Source organism: Arachis stenosperma, chromosome 3, assembly GCF_014773155.1.
Source record: "Arachis stenosperma cultivar V10309 chromosome 3, arast.V10309.gnm1.PFL2, whole genome shotgun sequence".
Lineage (NCBI taxonomy): Eukaryota > Viridiplantae > Streptophyta > Magnoliopsida > Fabales > Fabaceae > Arachis > Arachis stenosperma.
This window is the reverse complement of record NC_080379.1, coordinates 1,161,832-1,184,048: the sequence shown is the minus strand read 5'-3', so window position 1 is coordinate 1,184,048 and position 22,217 is coordinate 1,161,832. Positions and strand designations below refer to the sequence as shown.

General features: G+C 29.0%; 3 protein-coding genes across 4 annotated transcripts; all 3 read right to left on the bottom strand.

The window, feature by feature from the left end:
- Positions 1 to 4,059: 4,059 nt before the first annotated feature.
- On the bottom strand, positions 4,060 to 8,030 carry LOC130970027 (UDP-xylose transporter 1-like). The gene is made up of 8 exons (XM_057895970.1): positions 7,759 to 8,030; positions 7,075 to 7,203; positions 6,721 to 6,905; positions 6,161 to 6,228; positions 5,910 to 6,042; positions 5,278 to 5,439; positions 4,463 to 4,739; positions 4,060 to 4,187 (listed from the first exon to the last, which is right to left on the bottom strand). The coding sequence occupies exons 2-8, from the start codon at positions 7,196 to 7,198 to the stop codon at positions 4,099 to 4,101; spliced, it is 1,038 nt and encodes a 345-aa protein (XP_057751953.1). The 5' UTR covers positions 7,199 to 7,203; positions 7,759 to 8,030; the 3' UTR covers positions 4,060 to 4,098.
- Positions 8,031 to 9,659: 1,629 nt separating this feature from the next.
- On the bottom strand, positions 9,660 to 12,606 carry LOC130969048 (uncharacterized). The gene is made up of 14 exons (XM_057894608.1): positions 12,596 to 12,606; positions 12,327 to 12,438; positions 12,065 to 12,214; positions 11,844 to 11,948; positions 11,489 to 11,572; positions 11,283 to 11,398; positions 10,902 to 11,003; positions 10,706 to 10,819; positions 10,564 to 10,620; positions 10,408 to 10,474; positions 10,261 to 10,314; positions 10,087 to 10,161; positions 9,906 to 9,941; positions 9,660 to 9,761 (listed from the first exon to the last, which is right to left on the bottom strand). Exons 1-14 carry the CDS (start codon positions 12,604 to 12,606, stop codon positions 9,660 to 9,662), a joined length of 1,185 nt encoding a protein of 394 aa, XP_057750591.1.
- Positions 12,607 to 14,042: 1,436 nt separating this feature from the next.
- On the bottom strand, positions 14,043 to 19,777 carry LOC130967778 (uncharacterized). Of its 2 annotated transcripts, none has more exons than XM_057892783.1 (5): positions 19,674 to 19,777; positions 17,316 to 18,527; positions 16,591 to 16,875; positions 15,592 to 15,977; positions 14,043 to 15,249 (listed from the first exon to the last, which is right to left on the bottom strand). In XM_057892783.1, coding segments are annotated over exons 1-5 (2,907 nt in total). In that variant the 5' UTR covers positions 19,676 to 19,777; the 3' UTR covers positions 14,043 to 14,227. The 2 variants fall into 2 exon arrangements, with proteins under 2 accessions (XP_057748766.1, XP_057748767.1); XM_057892784.1 differs by lacking the exon at positions 19,674 to 19,777 and adding an exon at positions 18,632 to 18,698.
- Positions 19,778 to 22,217: the final 2,440 nt, after the last annotated feature.

Below are 22,217 nucleotides of genomic sequence, written 5' to 3'. Positions count from 1 at the left end.
TAATAGAATACACATTTTAAATAATAAAATATATAAATAATTTCATTTTATTTTGTATTATTTATTGACAAAAAGACATAATATATTTTCTGTTTGTTGTTACAAAAGACTTAATTAGTCTAAAGTTAAAATCTTTTAGAAATAAATTGTCACTTTACTCAAAAAAATATAACATTTAGATATTAAGGTATCTAATATAAAATATATTTTATTAAAGATAAAGTAATAAATAAATTATTGAGAATTTATATTTCAAATAGATTAGTCTCTAAAAAAAATATCAATAAAATATTTTAGGATAACAAATATACACACATTAGTTTAAATTAAAATCTTTTATCCTAACATAAGAGTTAATTTGAAGATTGTGGGACCACAACTAGAAAATTTTATAGGTACTTTCTTTTATTTTAAGAATTTATTTGTCTGAAGTATAATTTTTTATGAATTTATTTGTGACATTACTCTTTTATTAAAAAGTTTAAGATTAAAGTTTTTAATGTTTTATAATTTATATATTGAAAACAAATAAGTTTAAATATTTATAAAAAAATATTATATTTATATAAAAAATAACTACTAAATTAACTATTATATATTTACGTATAAATATATATTATTTTATTTATTTTTAATATATATATTTTAATATATATTTTATATAGATGATTGATTTAATAGTTAATTTTTTTATGTATACGTAAAATTGTTTAATATTTTATTTTAAATGATCATAACAATATTGTTAAGAGAATTGTTAGGGAAAAAAATGAAGTTATCAATATAGAATTTAGTTAAGTTATCTGGTTTGTGCTTTGGGAGTGTAACTCATTTGGATGTTGTATATGTATATACTCACAACCACCATTGCTTCCTAAACAATACAAATACATAACTACATGAAAATTTATTTTAAGGACTTAATTAAGTTTGTAGTAATAATGCATAAAATGTTGACTTTATGTACCAAATAAAATACTTCGGAAGCAAGACATGGATCACACAACCTTCAACTTTCTACCTTTATTTGTAGTACTATTTTTTAATTAATTCATATCAACGCGTATTCTTCTGCTTTTCTTTCTTTTTTATTTTTTTGGTCCTTTACAATTTAGTATATTATTATATCTATCAAATAAAGAAAAGAAGAAAAAGGTGTGGAATGATGTTGACTATTAGATAAGTGGGTCAAGAAGTCATAATAGAGTGATTAATACTCTGATTATGATTAATTTTGTATTTAGTGAGTGGAATATGTAGATAATGACTTTACTTGGATTAGGAGCCATATCATTCTGTGACCACAAATAGGGGTGTTCAAATTCAAATAGATTCAAATTAAACTGCTCATCCAATCCAATTTAAATCGAAAACCGATAAAAATTGCACTAACTCGAATTTGATTGGATTCTATTTTTTGTAAATCGCTGGATTGAATCGGATTTCGGATCAACTTTTCATAACCGATCCAATTCAATCCAAACTGCACAATGTGCTATACTATTATTATTTTATTATTATATTTACAATTATATTTATAACATAATCAATTTGTTATACATTTTTCTATTATTCATGTATTATTATTATTTAATAAATATTTTATGTTCAAAATGTTATTTATTTCTTTATTTTAACTACCCTATAATTTTATTTCTATTGTTATGTTATGGTTGGCTTTTAAGATATTGTTAAGATTTGTTATGTCATTGTTGATTAATTAAAATTTGATGTTGAGACTTGTTATATGCATTTAATTTTTTTATTTAAAAAACCACAAATTCAAAGCGATCCAAACCGCTTGTAATCGGATCGGATTTTCAACAAAAAATTCATTCAATTCAAACCGCACCACACATAAATTAAGTATTCGGATCGAATGACTTTTCCCTTAAAACCGAACCAAATTGCACCGCGAACATCTCTAATCACAAATACATGGGGATTTCTTTTTTTTGGGATATTTCTTGTTATTTTGATTTTTATAATAAAATATAAACCTTCATTTTGATATCATATATATGATTAGATAATCGGATAAAAAATTATTAATAATTTATATTCTTAGTGCATTTAAATTAAATCTATTAAAATTTAAAATAGAAGAAATCAGCAAAAGTATATTATAATTTTATTGAAACAAATAGGATTTTTGTAATTATATCTTGCTATTTTATTTTTGATATGCATGATTTTTTTTATTTATAAAGGCAGAGATTCTTAATAGATTAATGATCAAGCTAATTTATTTAGCTAAAGGGCATTATTCTACATGTCTGCCAAATGATATTGTTGCATAATAATAGAGCACAACTAAGAGAAAAATTAAAGAATAAGAATGTCATAATAATGGATAAAATAAATTCTCATGACATGATAGCTGGCATATTCTAATTGGCAAGTTGACCATACCCAAATTAAATCATAGGAAGAAAGATAGTATCAAATAGTAGCGTGGTATATTAGTGTTTTGAAAAGAGATTGGGAGATAGAGATTGAAATAAGTTTTAATATTATGTTTGGTATAAAGTAAAAGATAGAGATTTAAATAAAAGTGAAGTCCTAATTTAATTTACACAAAAAATAAAGTTAGAATTAATTAATTAAAATGGGAATATTTTAGATATAAAATTAAAGTTTTAGTCTTTACTTCCAAAAATTTCAGTCTTTCTGTGTCCGCACTTTTTAAAAATACTAAAATACTTAAATTTTGAGGACAGAGACTGAAATTTTAATACTAATTTCTGGACCAAGAAACATAATATTAAGTTTTAGTTTTTCAATCTCTGTCCCAGTACTTTAAAACAAACACTACCTTAGTTATCATCAAGCCATTTAATCAAGGTAGTAATAGTACTTTAATTTGAAATTTAATTGAGCATAATACAATATTTATTTTATTCCCTAAGAGAATACTACAAAGTTTCTCAGAAGATAAGGGGCTGTTTGCATCTCAATTTTGGTTGAATAGGTTTGTTTTATAATCTCAAACTAAATAGCTTTTCAATGATTCTTTTCTTAAGTAAATTAAAAAGCAGAGAATAATGGGAAAATTGGTGTACAATGGAAAATTGATTTTGAATGGTCTTAATAATTGTGACAATTTAGGTTTAGTTGAGATTTAACACTCTACGATTTAGTTTATTTTTTCATACTATTAAGAGTAAATTATTATTTTTATATATAAAAATTAAAAATATTATAAATTTATCTATAAAGAAAATTAATATTTAAAATTAATTTGGATACTTTTATAATATAGGGATCATCTTTTATTAATATAGGAATAGTTTTGCTCATTTATAAGTATTTTGGATTTTTATGGATAAAAATTATATATTCTGCTGTGAGAGGAACCTTTCATGTCTAAATTGATAAATACTCAATCATATGAAGTATTTCTCCATAAACAATGCATGGAAATATAAACTAAATAAAACAATAGCATGTGCAAATCCACCCTCTCCTTTTTCTTTTTTCTTTTTTTTTTTTGGTTGAAAATGCAACATTGTATATCTATCTATGGCTAAGGTATTGAGAATAATGAATAGTATAGCAATGAAGCACAATAATTGGAGTAACTCTAAACTTTAAACTTTCCATTAAAATAAGATAACAATTTCATTAATAGTTTAATACTACTTTGTGTGTGTTATATATAACATATACATTATTAATAAGAGTAATTCAGTGAGCTACACTAAAGTTATAAAGTAAGGTTTATTTTCTGCCACCAAAGACTGAGGATTGAGATTTAATATTGTGTTTGGTATTAAAAATTAAAATTAAAATTTTAGTCTTGAGACATAAAATTTCAATTTCTTCAGTACTTTTAAAAAATTGAAATACAGAAGACTAGAATTTTTGAGATAGAGATTAAAATTTTAATAATATTTTTTTTAAAATACTTTTATTTAACTTTTTAAATTCCAAATTTACTTCTTAGTCTCCATATTTATCTTAAACTAAATATAATACTAAAACATAGTTTAATCTTTATCTTTTAATTTCTATATCTCTCGATCTCAATCTTTCAATCTTAGTCTCAGTCTTCTTTAATCCAAACACCGCCTAAAAAAGCATGTTTCTTCTTAATTTTTATACAACAGAATCTTTGTTTATTGATTTCAGAAGCTCATTATTCTCTTTTTCGTTTAATAAAAGTGCTGACTGTCTTTGTCTTTTACCTGTAAAAAATAATGTAATAAATAAATAAATTATTACAAACTTCACGAATATATATAAAGAATTTACATTAATAAAATTAATATATATGTTAATTTTATTATATAGATAATATCTTTGTTGTAAAATCAGATATAGATGGATAATTATGAAAATATTAATTTTTTTAATTCTATTTTTTTTCTCATTTAAAACACTTACCAAACACAATAATAAACACCAAGGAGATCATAATTAAAAAGCAAAAGAAAACTGAAGAAAGAAAAGAGAGTGTGACCTGAGATGGCAATGGAGGATCCATTGATTGATTGTTTGTTTGTATTGTCTTGAATGCAGAAATAAGAGTACAAGGCCATACCAAAAATGGCAACAAGAATGCCAATGATGTTTCTAAAAGTGAAAGGGTCCTTTAATATTAAGTAGCCAACTCCTAGAACAAGGCAAGTCTTGAGATGCCCTAGAACTTGATAGGTTACTGGTGATGTTTTTCCAATCACTAGAAATGTGCTGAAGTTTACTGATACAGCTATTATACAAGATAATACTATGAATACCTGAAAAAAAAAATCATAAAATAATTAGGTTAAATATTCCCAAAAATTTAATCGAAATTCAATCGGATATAATAAAATAATATATTTTATACAAAAAAAATACTTAAAAAAAATAATTTTTCAACAGGTTTTATCCTGAATCGATTTAACTAGTTCATTATTTTTTTACTGAATTTTTGTAATTAATATTATTGTTTAAACTAAACTGATCAGTTGTTGATTTTGGATTGAATCGATCGATTCAATCTAATTTTTAAAATTATAATCGATTTAACTAGTTCATTATTTTTTATTGAATTTTTGTAATTAATATTGTTGTTTGAATTGAACTGGTTAGTAGTTAATTTTAGGTTGAATCGATTGGTTCAATCTAATTTTCAGAATCATATGAGAATGATTTAAGTAATAGGTGTGAATATTAATTAGGTGTTAGTAGTATATAATAAAATTTTAAATGACATTAGCAATAATACATTCAAATTGAATTTTGCATAAGACATAGAGGGATTAAGGGTTGGTATTTGATATTATTAGTTACCAAGACCATAGGAGTGTAATTGAAGGCAAAGACATTTTTGTTGACAAGCATTTGATCCACAAGAGGGCCTGTTAGAAATAGAATTGCTGCTTGAAATGGAGCAGATTGGTAGAGAAGCTGAGTGGAAGACACATTAAGCTTCTTCTGTATGGTGCTGGTAAGCTGAATTCAAAACTAAGTTAAGAAATAAAAACAATAAGGCTAATTTAATAAATAGATTTAATTATTCTATTGGTCTTAATAATTTTATCGAATTTTTAATTAGATCTTTAATTTTTTTTTTTCAATTTGGTATCTACACTATTTTTAATTTTGTAACTAGATCATTTATAGTGTAAAAAATATTAGAGTTAACTGAATATTTTTCTTTAAATTGAATGTATCTTTAATTAAGAATCTAATTAGGTCTTTTGATCACATATTTTTTAAAAAAATATTCTATTAATTTTAATATTTTTTATATGAAAATAACTTAATTATAAAATTGAAAGCAGTGTACGGATCCAATTTAAAAAACAAAAATATAAAGACATAATTATAAATTTGATGAAATTATAAGAACTAACTGAATAATTGAATCTACTAAATATAATAATATCTTAGTGAATATTTATTAATTAACTAAAGGATACAATTTGGCTAACACATGTTGTTATGATAGCTAGAACTGAAATTATTGTTCCAAGAAAATTGAGCTGAAGGTCTGTGATTGAAGCAATGCCAACTCCCAAAAGTAAAAGGGAGAGAGAGAATTTTATTTTTAGGCTGCACATAATTAGCAAAACAATTTTTAGTTACATAATAATATATCATATATAGTATACATTGTTTTCTGTGTTCAATTTCACTATTATGTTTCAAATACTTTACACAAACTTGTTACCTGAACTCCTTTTTGAGAAAAACGGTTTCCAGCAATACTGTGAATGGTATGATTGCAAGTTTTGTCATCTGAAAAAAAAAAGAAAAATAGGGTAAATAATATTTTAGTGTCTCATCGTTTTTTTTTTTTAATTGACCCAACAGTTATTGTTATTATTTTTTATTTTTTTTTACCACACATTGACTTTAATTATGATGCAAAATTAATTTTTATTCCATATTTTTTTCCTTTCTTTTTTTTTTTTGGTCGATATATTTTTTTTTTCCTTTCTTGAATACAAGGGCCAATTTTTTGGACCTTGTTAACAACTTTTTGTTTATTATCTTTTTTGGGTCAGCAAAATGTTTGGGTCTAAAAAATTTTGGGCCTATATATAAGTAAAAGTTAACTACCTTCATATCTTGGGCCAGGACAAAAATCATTTATTGGGCCTAAAATTCTACTACACGAAGAAGTATATAAAAACACCATGACCCAAGTCCAAAAAAAACACCATGACACAAAAAAAAGAAGTACATATAAAACATATGTTAATTACTTAATTAAGATAATTAATTAACCTGGTAGAATCCAATGGAATTGAAGCCAAGGCTCAAGTTGAGGAATCCAACAGAGACACCATTTAGAATGCCAAAAAGTATGACTGTCTTCATGTCAATGGGTTTGGCCTCAAAGAACTTAAATATTTTAGCAGCATAAAGTGTGCCAAATGTAACAATCATATGCCAACTTGTAAGAGTTGTAGCTGCTCCCAAAAAAATAATTAGCCAAAAAATCATATTAGAAATAAAATTATTAACATTGCATATATTTTATAATACACATCAAATATTTGTGTAAAATAACTTTATACTGACCGTGCACATAAATTAAATATTATTATATGCATAATAAAATTATATATATTTAGTTACCAAATGGAAAGCCAAGGCTGCTCATCAAAGCTTTGTTGCAAATGACAATGGAGACTGAGGAAGCCACTGAAAGAAAAAGTGCACCAATCACACCTAATTGAAAGCTTGATGATATCTCTCCCATCTTTGCTGCAAAAATGATCAAATGGATAATTTTATATATAAATTATGAAGCATATATATCTTGATAAAATTAAACTAATTCAGGGTGCAAAATTAAAGATATTAGTTAATTGTCTAATTTTGAGGAAAAGAAGATAGACTTCTTTTGAAGTGTGTCATTTGGAAAAATCTAGAAAAGGGAAAAAAAAAGGCACATAATTGAAATAATACACCTTGATGAAAAAGGGAATTTTTTTTTTTATTGTTGATATATGTATATTTAGTTATTTTTATGATAATAATAAAAAAAAAAGAAGAAAGGGGAAAAAAAGGGGGTGGGATTGTTAAAATAACTCATCATTTTTTGTAATCAACAAGAAATTTTAATCAACACCTACTGCGTTTAGTTGTATTCATAAGGAAATAATTAAAAGCTACATGATCCTTCAAGTACTACTTGCAAAGATGTAGCCCGGAAAATAATCACAAAGTACAAATTAAATAAACATTATCCATAATCATATAGAACTAATAATCAATTAAACTTGTTATATATGATGAGATATCAATCATGTCACTTACCTTATATATCTGAAGAATGTAGATAAATTGATATAATTAATAATTTGCAACAAAGTTGTTCTCAGCAGCAAGAGATAGATACAGAATTTTTTTTATGTCAATGTCTATGGCTTGTTGTGGAATATATAATGGCAGCTTCTTCCTCTGCCTTTTATATAAATAAAAAGAAAAAAAAATGTTTGTTGAGTTTCATTGTTTTTTGGTTTGGTTTTCTGGATTGGGGTGTATGTCTGGTAACTCAATTGCAACTTAATTAACCAAAGTTGACGGTCATTTTGAAACAAAAGAAACAACGCATATATAACAATAATATAATCTTATCTTTTATGATAAATATGGACATCAATATCATTGTCCGGATTACTTTTTCCTTGTTAGTTATTAATTATTATATTTCTTTTGGATAGATCACACTACTCAATTACTTATCTCTCTAGAGATTAAGTTATACAGTTGGCATTTCTTAATTTGCTATTTTTGTACTAATTTACTTAAAGAAAATGTTTACTAATGTCATCTTTATATAGAATAGGCTAATATTACATTTAATAAAATATATAATGGTACTAAGTGTAATATCATAAAAAATTTCAGAAGAAATTAATTTATGTATATATATTTTTATAAGGAAATAATTAAAAAGGTGATATATGTAATGTCCCGTTTTCCTCAACATAGATATTTTAATTAACGCTAAAATTAAAGCAATAAGTAGTAAAACATACATACAAGAGATAAACAGCTGGGAAGTTCATATCAAGAGGATGTTTTAAAGTCCATTTAGATATGCACCAACTTCTATATTCACCAATTCATCATTTATATACCAAACACCTTTGTTTTTTTAATCCCAATAAGTAGCTTTCATAAAATCGTATAGTAATCAAGTCTTGGTTCATAAGGATGAAAGGTGTGTGAAACCAACATTTAGTTTTAGGCCAGTTGTATATATCTGCCTTTTTAAACAAGGCTCTCCAACCCAAATACCCAATTTCAATAGAAACTTCAAGCTCATTCATAATTCTCCAAATGAGAGTTCCATTTTGGCTTCCCCCCTTCCTTATTGGACTCTATGTACTTCTTTCAAATGCAAATTGAACCAATTTTGAAACATTTTGTGAGGTTAATTTTTTACATCAACATTATGTTGATATGATTCTTCAATTTATTAAAGTGATTTCAGGATCAAATTTACGTAGTGAATTTTGCGGATTTATTATTCGATTTTAAAATGGAGATTAGTTTTAGTAACTAAATAATCGGATAAAAAATGTCAAAATTTAAATATTATAAAAATAAAAAACTTTGTTAATTACACAAATTTGGACGTAAAGTAAAAGATGTAATTATTTTACAATAGAATACCATTAACCATTTGTTAGAGAGGAATATCAAATTCAAAGCTATATAATTATTGGTTCATGATGCTAAGAAAAAAGGGTATCTTTGGCGTCTATAATGCTATGTAAGTGTAATGAATCTCGACAAAATGATCATGAAAATGTATAAGTCATGATGCTTGCATTACAGCCTCCAAAAATTACATATCCATATGATCACAGCCTCAGCTAAATGTAATTCTTCTTACTTATTCACTACTTTTTCAGTTAAGGCACATGCAGATCAAGATTATCAAAATTAAAGCCTGCAAACTATTTTTCCAGCAAAACTTTGATTCCAAAATCGCTGCAGAATTCTGGCAGCATATATTTATAGTTAGAGGTAATAAATAAGCTTGAATATGTTCTTTCCTTTCATATATATCTACACTTGTATGCGCATTGTAAAGATACCTTGCACCCGAAGAAAGGAAGGAACCAGAACTCAACAAAATATGCCGAGTATATAAATCAATACTCAATGACAGGGAGAAGGAACAGGGCATTGCATATATATGTTGTTTAACCCTTCATATTACGTTTTAGTCCTTTAAGGTATGTTAAATCAGCATTTGTGAGGCGAACTTGGAATTCGGCCCACTCATTTTTGCATCTTGTTTTGACCTGAAATTTACAATGCCAAAGCATAATATAAACTCTATGTTGGGGGAAAATTTTGGAAGAACACTGCGTTAAAGTAAATGAAAGCATATTATTGAACGCAAAGAATGATATGAGGGACATCATTTACATGTGAAATACACATACCGCATCATATGGAGCTCTTCCCTCGTCAGTTTCTCCCTGAAAATTTTATTGATATACATATACCACGGAAGAGTTATTATTTTCAAAATTTTATAGAAAATGACACATAAAGAACTGTTATGGTAAGTATAGTATCTTGAAAGGAAAGTTCCAAATATTTTGCAAGTTGGTCATGACTAACCTGGTTCCCAAGGGAAGGAATTCCTTGATGAATAATCCATTGTGAATCAACTACACCAATTTTCTGATGTGCAGGCTGCCAAAACCAAACAAAGATTAAAGTTTTCAGGTTTGCAAGGAACTTAAGATAGCTTTCATGTCCTGATAGAACAAATATGGAGAAGGACCTGCTGACCTCTGCACATCTTCTGAGATTGAAATCCAATCCCCATCCATGCACTAAATCATTCTACAAAACATTTGTGGCAAGTCCATCAAAGCCAATAGAATGTTTGAACATATCAGGAATTCAAGAAAAATCACGTTGAAAATAATAATATACCTGAATCATATACCAGACGCAACGCCATGCTTTCCGAGAAAAGACCGGAGCCATAATTTCCACAAATCTAAAAAGAACAAGAGAAACTCTAGGAAGATGGCACAGCTATCAGTTATAAGTTAAAATAACACTTTGAATCAAGGAGGGAAAGCATACCCAGCACAAGGAGGCAAATGTGCATCACTACAACGGCCTGGCTTCTCTTCTGTTGACCTTTTCACCAATAAATGCATAAAGTTGTCTTAATAATACATGTGAAAGCATGATAATAAAAAGCAATGCAACAGCAAAGAAATACTTGTGAACTTCTGTGTCTTCAGTTCTCTTTGTCATCTCCCATACCAATCCATCATAGGGCTCAAGACCAGGTTGAGATATCTCCAAACCATGTTTTATGACCAATTCAATGTATCTGGTAAACAAGAATTCAGTTAAAAAGACACTGCATTTAATGACAAATATGAGCTGAATAAACAGATAGGCAAGAGAATTACTCGTCTGCATTGAAATTTTCCAGTCCAAGATCTTCGTCCCAAATAAAAATATATTCATATGATGCAACAATATCAGGATGCAAAAACCGTTTAGCATACCACCTGCATAATTAACTACGTAAGATCCAAATTGTAACAACTGGGGGAATATTAACTATTAAGTTCAATACTCCTAATATCATTATCAATACAATATTATTTCCTTTTTTTTTTGCTGACGTAAGAAGAAATATTATTAGATGATAAACAGTTAGATGAATTCCTCCAGTTAAATGAAAACATAATGCTTGTTGCCTGCAACAAAGCATAAAAAAACCCTGTGAATTGCCAACCATAAGCCAGTGAGGATTAAAAGAGGGATAGGAGAAAAATGAAAGTTACCATTTTGTTTGTTTCCTTGCACTAACATGGATGACATTCTTTGACCACTCAAAGTGATCCCACTCACTAGTCCGTCCATCATAATGAAATAGCAAAATTGCAAAATCATCAGAAAACTACAGAACAATATGAAAGTCAGCACTCTGATCTGAAGATAACATGGAAGGGACAATAAATTAAAAAAAATTGTGAGTTCATCTTGTAACCTTTTTGACTGCAGCATCAATATTATCTTTCTGATCATAACCGACCGTGAATGTTACTAAATACCTTGGCCTTTTCTTCAGATCCTGCAAAATTAAAGGGTCATAGACTCATAGTGAGGTTCATGAACAAGACATCTAACTAAGCATGCATAAGAGTTGCATACAGACACATTTGTTTTGTATATCATGTGGAAAGTATATTGAAGAATGAAAGAAACATTGTCGATATGGCAACACATGCAAATGCACAATTTCAACTTTTGATAGTCCAAATTCAGATGAAATTAAAGTTAATAACTAAAACCCATGCACATTTTCAAGTCCTTCCACATTAAGTAACTTTTACATGTCATACCTCACTAGGTTGACCCCATAGTCTGCGTAAATGAAAATCAGATTGCGGTGCAATAATTCCCGGGGGCAGAGATTGGGCTCCAATAGGATTTGTTGGAATATATAACTGCAAGATTAACAGTTTTGAATTATACTTGATTATTTTCAACTATGTTGATAACCAGCATTTCAGCAAATTCATATCCAACTGTCTAAAGCACAAGCATGACAATAATTAATTACGTTTGGCAATCTCATTGACCCAAGGGCTTCAATACGCTGGGTTCCAGAATAGTCAGTAATAGCTTGAACATTGTCTACATCAGCAGCATATCTTTCTATTTCTTCTATAGATACACCAAAGGAATGTCGACGGCTTGAAGACATGCTAGCCTACAAGTTTAATAAGAAAAAAAAGAAAATATTAAAAAAGAATGTTAAATTATGGCTAATTTTTGCAACATTGAGAAATTAATTAGGTGGCAAATATAATATAGTATAATACCTTATTCGAACGCATGGATGGAATTGACATTCCAAGACAAAATCCAAAGGCAGCTGCCATAATTACCTTGATAATAGACCTGGCTCTACCATCATTATTTGACCTTTTATTGCTGCAAAAATAATTAGCTAACTAAAACTCAATCATTTCTGTTAACTGCAACAAAATTAATATTAACAAAGTTTAATATAAACATTTAATCATACACGATCATATATATATACTCATTAAATAAAATGAGTAGTCGTTTAAAAAAATACATCATATACCTGCGATACATTATTCCAGAAGAATCTAAGAGTCTCCAACACAATCAATCAAATGAAGAGATTTATCGCCCGAGAAAGGTTGAAATCCTTGAGCAATCTCTGAAGCAAATATATCATCCTTCAACAACTAAAAGTGTAACCTCTACGTATAAGTCACAAAAAGAATATATGATACGTATAAATTAAAGTTATTATCTCTATATATACGTCTGAATCTCTCAGTTCAAATCATGCGAATATAAACTACGCATGGAACAGGTAAAATAGCTTAGCTCGCTTAGCACAAATTAAACAAAGCAGTTAAAAATTGAAATCGAAACACGTAAAATTGCATTGCATTATATTCCTGATCTGCATTGTAGAACATTATAATATAATTTTAGCGACGAAAAAAATATTCATTCGCATTGAACTTTGATGTGACAGAATTAACTGAGAATAGATAGATAGATTAACTTACAGGTTGTTAGAGAAGAAGCGGCGGAGAAAAAAGATCGTGGTGAATGGAGGCATGAAAGATCGATCAGAAGAAGAAGAAGGAATGGAGCGAGAGGTAGCGGTTTAGGTTTGGTGGATCGAATGGAGAGAGCGAAGGGACTCATACGCCATTGTCAACGTAGCTCTGTTTGCTGGCTCAGACTGAAACTGAAACTGAAACTCTAACTGAATTTGAGCTAGCTTATTTATACAATGACGAAACTACCCTCCATCTTGGATTTTTCAGTGAGATAAAAATAAATTTAAAAAAAAAGATTTTATTATATATGTGTTAGAAACTTAGAAACATGTATGGCAAAATCAAGTTCATTGAGGGATAAAAATAGTTCGAATTTTATCTTAAATATACAATAATTTATTTTTAATTATAAATTTTATATAAAAAATGTGTGTGTTTACTAATTTATAAATGATAAAATATTAGATGTAATTGTCTTTATATAAAATAAAATTAATATTTAATAATTAAAAATTATTGAATAATAATTTAATTAAATATATCAAATCGAATATTTTTAGCTATTAATTTCTGATAAAAAAAAATAAAAACCACTACAAATAATTTTTTACCTTTATAAATTGGCTAACTTTATAGTAATTATTCTTATGGTGATTGCATGATGACTATGAAGTAATTTAAATATTTAATACTATATCATAGGAAATAATTTTATCCATATTTAATAGTAAACTGTGTCACTTGCCCTTTGGCTTCATTCTTCTTTATAATAGTCTTAGTTATCTTATTACCTTATTCTGACAAACTTGTCTCATTATTATTCTACTTAACCCGACAACTTTGATATCAACTAGCAAAGTACATGATAATTACGTAATTAATGGATAAAATTGTCTAAACCAAAAAGATGTTCGTGCTACATGAACTATATTATTAAATTTGACGTGGATTATTGATATGATATGCAGGGAGAGAATAATCTTAGTACTAATCAAATGTATAACCAATAATTTAATTACAATTGTTTCACTATGGGAACGATCACCTTGTGACACAGCAAAATCGCTGACCAAATTTCCCACTTAATTTAAAAATATAACAAAAACAATGCAAAAAAAATAAATAAAAATTAAACCAATGAGAACAATGAAGAGAGATTATATTGTTGTGTTCCGTCAGAATTTGGAGCAGCGTTGTGGTAGACCAGTATCTTGATCCACAGCTACAACCTCAGAAACATTGTTACACCTTAGAACATCTTGACCCAACTTAGCACCAGCAGATTTAAGACCCTTTAGTGAAACAGGTTGATTGAAAAGGTTCAATGATGGTAATCTTGAAGCTGGTGGCATCTTCATACTAGGTAGCAATTCTCTAAAATCTTGACTCATTAATGGAACCTCAAAGTCTTGTTTGTTGTGTTTGACAACATTGTCCTTAGCACTAATGTGTGCACCTGGCTCCATGTGATTGGTTGAGAAGCTAGCTTGGTTAGGGAAATTAGGGTAAAGACTAACATACCCTCTGAGGTACATCATGTCAATTAGGAATTTTTTCCATGATGCTTGCCACCCATTTGTTCTTGACCTTGGGATTTGAACCGGGTTTGTTTTAGCATCCTCAGTGAACCTCATGTTCATGTAAACATAGAATTCTCTCCAATGTTTGGGGAAGAACACTGCCCCCCAAGAACAAGGTAATTGGTGTAGGTAAGGTGTGTTTGGATGAATCTTTTTGAAGAATTCAGTGGCATTCCATTTGGGCCTTTCTTTAACAACCTCAACAATCCTTGGTGTGTAGAGTGAAATTGAGGACAATTCAGGGAGAGAAACTTGTGGATCATAGTGGTATGCTAATAATGCATATTTGATCCAAAGGTAGTAGTAAGGAGAAACTTCAATGTCATCTTCAAGTAAAAGGCCAAAGTCATCATCATTGGATGGGTACCAACTCTCACTAACTGCCCTAATGAGCCCACCTTGGATGATCCTCCTTCTTAGGGTTTTGGGCCCATGAGGCCACTCAAATGAGCCCACTAGCTTTATTGTTGCCTCATCTACCTTGCTATCCATGTTGAAGGTTATGGGAATTTCATCACCAAGATAGTATGCATTGCTTAGAGATTTGAGGAGCCTTGTTAGTGAAGTTACTCTATTTTGGGTGATGATGTTGATAGAAAGTCTCATCTTATTCCAATCTGCAACATAAAATTATGTTAAAAGCAAAGAAACTCAAGAATTTCGTTAGATGATGATTTTGTTAGGCCATTTATAGAGAGTTCTCGACCACAAACCATATCGGCTCTGATACCATTTGTTAGGCCACTCGTGAAGAGCATGAGAACAAAAAATAAAAACACACCACATCGAATTCAAAACTTTAAGATAGTAAATTAATGAGTCTCTCATCTTATAAACTCCTCACTCTTCTTTACTTTCTTTGATGTGGGATTAACTTCATACTCTTCACACTTACAATATTAACATATTTAACAAATTTGACTAAATTATCATCTAACGAATATTAACATAATTCTTACTTGGCAATGCAGTTGAACGGAGATCAGGCATCCAAAGCACTTTGGGGACAGAAGCTCTGGGCAACAACACTAAAGTAGTAGCATTGGAAGTGCTCTCTGATGCCATCTTGAGAGCCTTCCTCACATGAGGATCAATGTCATCCAGTGTGATCACAACACTAGGATTATGAATCTTGATCAAACCTTTCATGCTAGAATACACTGCCTGTATCACCGGCACCTCTGAATCCGAGACCCCGGAAATGGCCTCTATTCCCAAGTCAAAGATCTTGAACCTCCTCTCCTTGCACACCAACAATGGCCACTTCAATGCCCTTGCAGCATCCTCGCAAGGGCAAAATTTTCCACCCGAGACCACGATGTAGGCCTTTTTACCCATTGTAGACCTATTTAAAGAAAGATACACATTAAAATCAGCCGTTAAAATTAGGGGGTGTAAGTTACCGAATCGGACCGAAAATTATCGTAAAATTGAATCGAAAATTATAACAACCGACTTAAAAACCGAAAAAATCGATTTTTTTCTAATAAAACCGATCGATTCGATTCGGTTTTTGGTTGGTTCGATAGAAACCAAACCGAACCGAAAATATGCATCCATATCAATGTTTTAATCATTTTAACTTTTAACCTAACAACAAAAACCTCCAACCCCTAACCATTTCAATGTTTTACTCTTATTATTTTAGTTTATTGACTATTTTGAACCTCTAGTTATTGTGATTCATATTTTACTCATTAAGAATTAAAAACCAAAAAAATCGACCGAACCAAACTGCTATTGGTTCGGTTCAGTTGTTGTAAAAACAGCAAATCGAACGATTGTGTATATATAGGAACCGAACATATCGATTCGGTTGATTTTTAGTCCAAAACCGAACCAAACAGAACCGATAACATCCCCTAATTAACATTAGTTTCTATATTTTTATGTATAAATATGTACGTAGTTTAACTTATTTTTAATATAAATTTTGTATTTTAACATGTATTCTGTACCTGAACTTGTCAAGAAGTGGTTGAAGTGCTTTAACATGGTCAAGTGTGTGAGCATAGAAGAGGGCATCAATGTTTTGAGGGTACATTGCTGCCCATTGAGTAACATAGCCTGTGGAAAGTGCTTTCCACCATTGATCATCTCTAACTTGAACTATGTCCTTGAATATCACTGTGGTTTCGGATACATAGGCTAGCCTATGTTCACTGTCACCCCATGTTTCCTTGTCATTAGGGTCAACTGGGACAACAAATGACCCTGCATTCTGGTACTTTTGAAGCTGATAGCTGCAATTCAATAACAACATTAATCATTGGTTAATGTATAGTGGAAATGGAAATTCACTAAGAAGAAGTCTCAGATTCAATGGACAATTTTTTTGAAGGCAAAAATGTTGTAATTGTGATGGTCAAATTGTAATAAGACACTAGTATTAGTTTGGTAGATAACTAACAAAAAGTCTATCTTCAATTTGACTACAATAACATATTGTATTGTGTACTACAACTTGTAGTATGTAGTGTTTTTGAACCTAATGGCAACAACAACTAATTGAACACTACCAGATATTGTTTAGCACAGTCAACTTGATGCTTATTTGACTTTGACATGTTTGTTCAACTTGTTCAAATTTTTTCACCTATATTCTCATTGTTCGAATAAAATAGAATTAAATTATTCTAGAGTGTGAAACAGAATTTTGCAGGGAAATGAAAGGGTTACCAACCTCAAATGCAGATCTTCACCAGTGGAGAAAGTAAAAGGAGTCTCAATGAAGAGGGTCTTAACAAGTTCAGCAGAGAGAAACCAAGAGCTAGAAAGAAAATCAACCTGCACAATCTTATCAACAGTGATATCATAAGCAGGATCAGGCAAATACAACCCTGCTTCTTTAGACCTAAACTTTCTATAACTTGGAAATGTAAAATCTTTCTGCCTAAATGGCAAAATCCTCCCAATACTTCCCAACACTGAGTTCTTGTACTTCTCAGTCCCAGCAACATGTGCTAGAATCTCAAGCATTTTCTTCCCTGGAATCATGTCATCATCAACAATGTATACAAGATCAGATTCTGTTTGTAGTGCCATTTGGAACCTTCCATAGTACTTGAAATCATAGCTTGAGCTTATGAAGCTGATCCTTGAATCATTGTAGCTTTCAACAATTCTCTTCAAGGAAAGTTCATTTGGGCTACCAAATGATAGCACCCAAGCATGGTGAAAAGGGAGAGTTTGTTGTAGCAATGAATCAATCTGTGCACAAAGTGTCTTTCTCTTGAAATGGTTCAACAAAACTGTGATCTTTGGTTTTTGGTTTCTACTACCCTTTATGTCCCACTTGGATTTCATTGCCATTAACTGAGGTAATGTCTCAGTTCCAATGCTTCTGCTTTGAAACTCCAAAACCTCATCATACAGCTCCCTCTTCAGCTTCCTCATTTGAACATCATTGGACTTCTTCTGCATGAAATCAATCTTCTCATACTCACAAACTTGTGATTGGTTCAAAGGTTGTTCTTGTTGATGAGGAGGAACAAGAATGTTCATATTATGATTATTATTATTATTATCTTCTCTTATGAGAGAAGAAGCAGCTTCTTGGTAGTGTCCAACAACATGGGGTGTGATCATGTATTGCTTCCACTGGTTTGCAATTCTTGTGGCCCATGTGAAATCTGGCTTTGATGTTCTTAGATCAATGGAAGGTCCCATGTAATATAGTAAGAATGTTGCATAAACTGCAAAGAAGAATTGGAGACATGTTAGTGCTGTCACCAACTTTGCTGGTGCACCACTCCTTTGGGATTTCATCACTTTGTTGTTCTTTGATCCTACATAGTCTTGGATCACCATCCCTTCTAGGTACTCTCCGCTTCTCGACGTCGAATTTCGCCCGAAACCCGTGTCGAAAATCGAACTCCTAGATTCAATATCACACCTACACAGAAAATAAAACCAAAGTTAAAGACTAATTCAGTTTCTATTCTCTGTTCAGTATTCTCTGTTTACAAGAATAAAACTAAAAAAACGAAAGAAACATACTCTTAGATACTATTTTCTATAGTTGTGATGAGCAAGATTTGGTGATGGAGATAGATAGAAGAACAAGGTTTGTGTGAGTTTTATTATATATTAGTGGGGAGAAGTTAAGGAAAAAGGTGATGAAAATTGCAGCAATGATCACATGGGATAGGTGTATCTATATAGTGTATGCATGGTGCTTAAGAAATTTATAAGTGTAGCAAAACTAATTAAAGTGTTGCCTTCACTCATTACACATATGGTGGAAATTCAGGTGCGGTCAACTTCACGTGCAGTTGATACCTGAGAGCCGTTAGATGATTTGACTGATTTGACTAAATTTTCATCTAACGGCTCTTAGATATCAGCTTCACGTAAAGTCGACTTCACCCAAGTTTTCACCTACACATATACATACACTACTTTGTATCATTTTTCTTCCTTAAGACACCATTATTGTAAAGCCATTTTTGGTGCCGTGGAAAAGGGTCACCCCTGCGTTTTTGGCACTACATACCTCCATGGTATGGTAATAATTAATTCATCATCCTACATTCTTTTTTCTTCTTCAAAAAGAAATCAAATTCCTCTCTACCTATATTACTTCTTTTTTAATAAAAATATATATTTGTGACTTCAATTTTAAGTGGAAATTCAAGTGCAGTCGACTTCACGTGAAGTTAATAGATGAGAGCTGTTACATGGTTTGACTGATTTGACTAAATTTTCATTTAACGGCTCTCACGTATCAACTTCACGTGAAGTCGACTACACCTGAGTTTTCACCTTAGATTATTCTAGAGAAACCTAATTCATAAAACAAATACATAAAAAAAAACATGATTTAAGGGCAAATGGTCAAAGTTAAAGTTCAACTTCTATCAAGATTAATAATATCACCTTGCTTAAAATGAGAAGTATACGTAAACAAGCATGGAATATATAAGATATATTAATATTATATAAATATGAAAATAAACAAAATTTAAGGCGCAAAGAAACATGAGAAAGAACATGGGGTGTTAGAATGAAAGGCATGCATGTATGTATACAGTATACGTACATTTAATCAAATCAATGGCTTGAATACAAAGATATATATGTAAACAATCACTTTTTTTTTCTTTTCTTCTTCAGCAAAATATGCAATTGGAGACCTAAAGCTAGACCCTTCTTATATATATATATAGATTCAAGCACAATCAACGGGTGAGACCTAAAAGAAACTAGATAGACCAAAGAAACATTATTATAATATATGATTGACTTTTTATGTGTATGAATAAGAGGATACGTAAATAGAAACTTAGAAGAGAAAAAACTTTAAATTAATTTATTTGATAATGGTTTATTGCCGAACTTAGGCGGGTTCGACGCAACAATCTCATGGTTTTGGTTGGTTCTCTTACACATGACTGACATGAGAGAATTCAAATGAATATTTGGTAACTTTGGCTACAAACAAAGGTTTTCAAATAATAATAATGGGAACATGCCATTCTCTATATTTGTATCAAATTAATAGGATTTTTAATTTTTCAAATCTTAGGTTTGCATTATTTCCAATTTTTTTTTCTCTTTTTCTGGTGAGTTGCCATTGAAGTTTGCCGATGAAGATTGATTGAGATTGAACATGAGATTTTTTAGATATTTATAGGGTGCTAGGTTTAATTATATATTCTGTAATTTTTTTAACAATTTTATCAAATTTTTAATTAAATCTTATTAAAAATTTATAATTATTAAATCTTTGTGTTAGATAAAAATTTGCAATTATACATTCGTTCTAAATTCTAACTTTTCTTGTTAAAATATTTATTTTTGTGTTTGATGTAAGATAAATTATAAAATATTTTAAATTATTGTATATTTTTGAAAATAATAACAAATAAACTTTTATCTAATATAGAAATTAAATTATAAATGTTTAAACAGTAAAAACTTAATAATTAAGAATTTAATAAAATTATAAAGACTGATAAAATAAAAATTTAATTTTAAATGTGTATTTAATTATATATAACATTATATCAATAAAAATAATTATTTTTAATATTGGATATAGAAATAATTATTTAAAAAATAAATATAATTCAATAATTATATAAAATATTTTACAGCATTAATACATGCAGAGATTAAACCATAATGAGCTTATTAGGGAAAAAATATATAGATTTACGCTGTTTTGATTAAGCAATAATTAAGATGAAACTTCTATGGTTTTTATTTATTTATTTTGGGGTAACGGAACTACGGAAGAGTATCGATTACTTTAATTGACCGTGTTAATTACGTGACTGAAAATACATGGAATGAATGGTTGTGAAGTTTATAATGTTAATGTAAAATATTTTATAAGACATGTATTAGTTAATTTTTATTACTTTTTAGGTTTATCCATTAATAATTTTACTATAGTAAAGGTGGCTTGACACGTGTAAAGCCGCCTATGGTCGTGAAGTTCTCCTAATTAAACATTTTAAACAAGTCAATGTCGGTATACATACATTAATCTCCTATTAATAACACTACTTATGCAAGGTTTTGACTTTTGAGTCTTCAAATCCAAATATAGTATAAAGTATTTATGACATCTATTAGTATTTCTCCTAACTTGAGCTTAATCTTGGATTAGTTGATACACTTTCATGTCATATCATGTTTATTTAAAGAATTGAATTAGACAATTCACTTTTTTTTAAGTTAATTTCTTAAAATTATCTTAATTTTAAACCATACATTCTCTTAAAAATTGATTAATATTAATTAAACTTAATTTTTTTATTAGTTATTTTTTTCTACTTAGTCTTACTTAAGAGGAAGGAAAAAGAAGAAACATTTCTAAAGTCCTACTCATAACATGGAGTTGGGTATGATTTGACCACGCAAGAGGGGAGAAGGGTGAGGTGGAAACCACATAAGGCAACTTTTTTGCTCTTTTATTTAGATTTTTTTATGATATTTCTCAATTTGACAAATTAAAAACTAATTTGTCGTAAATCAAAACTCTATTTAAGAGTTTGTTATTGGCCAATAAATTACTACGTGCATAAAACGAAATTCGAACTCTCAATACTAAATTTTAAGCAAACTAGTGAACTAATAATTAGACCAACTTAACTTAATTTTTAACCTTTTTAATTTAGATGCTTTTTATGATGTCTAAATTTTATATATAGAATTCAAAAATAAAAGAACGAATTCCATTTTTTTTACCTCTACTTTTAAATAGTTTAGACACATAAATTATAGACACCAAAAACTTTCCTTTAATTTATTAGTAGGACTTTGAATAATCTTTTATTCTTTCTTGCCATAGTCTTCTTTCTACCACGTGCCAATCAATACATCTTTCATTGCATTTATTTATATTATTAATTTAACTATAATTATATTAGACATATCAAAATAAATTATTAATATAAAATATATATTAAAATATTAATATATATTAAAAATAAATTAAATTATATATATATTTATAAATAAATATATAATAATTAATTTAATAATTAATTTTTATATACATATAATATTTTTTTATTAATTAACTATCTTAATTATTATATTGTTTTCTATTCTACGAGTATATGCCACTCAGAGT

Excerpts from the sequence above, each read along its gene's own strand:
- LOC130970027 (XM_057895970.1), bottom strand. The coding sequence starts at position 7,198 with ATGGGAGAGATATCATCAAGCTTTCAATTAGGTGTGATTGGTGCACTT. Across the intron at positions 6,906-7,074 it reads CAGCCTTGGCTTTCCATTTG|CTACAACTCTTACAAGTTGG; the intron begins GTAACTAAATAT and ends TTTTGGGAGCAG. Across the intron at positions 6,043-6,160 it reads TTTCTCAAAAAGGAGTTCAG|CCTAAAAATAAAATTCTCTC; the intron begins GTAACAAGTTTG and ends AATTATGTGCAG.
- LOC130969048 (XM_057894608.1), bottom strand. Across the intron at positions 11,004-11,282 it reads GCAAGGAAACAAACAAAATG|GTGGTATGCTAAACGGTTTT; the intron begins GTAACTTTCATT and ends TTAATTATGCAG. Across the intron at positions 9,762-9,905 it reads GAAGAGCTCCATATGATGCG|GTCAAAACAAGATGCAAAAA; the intron begins GTATGTGTATTT and ends TGTAAATTTCAG.
- LOC130967778 (XM_057892783.1), bottom strand. Across the intron at positions 16,876-17,315 it reads GGTGAAGATCTGCATTTGAG|CTATCAGCTTCAAAAGTACC; the intron begins GTTGGTAACCCT and ends ATTGAATTGCAG. Across the intron at positions 15,978-16,590 it reads CCACTTCTTGACAAGTTCAG|GTCTACAATGGGTAAAAAGG; the intron begins GTACAGAATACA and ends TTCTTTAAATAG.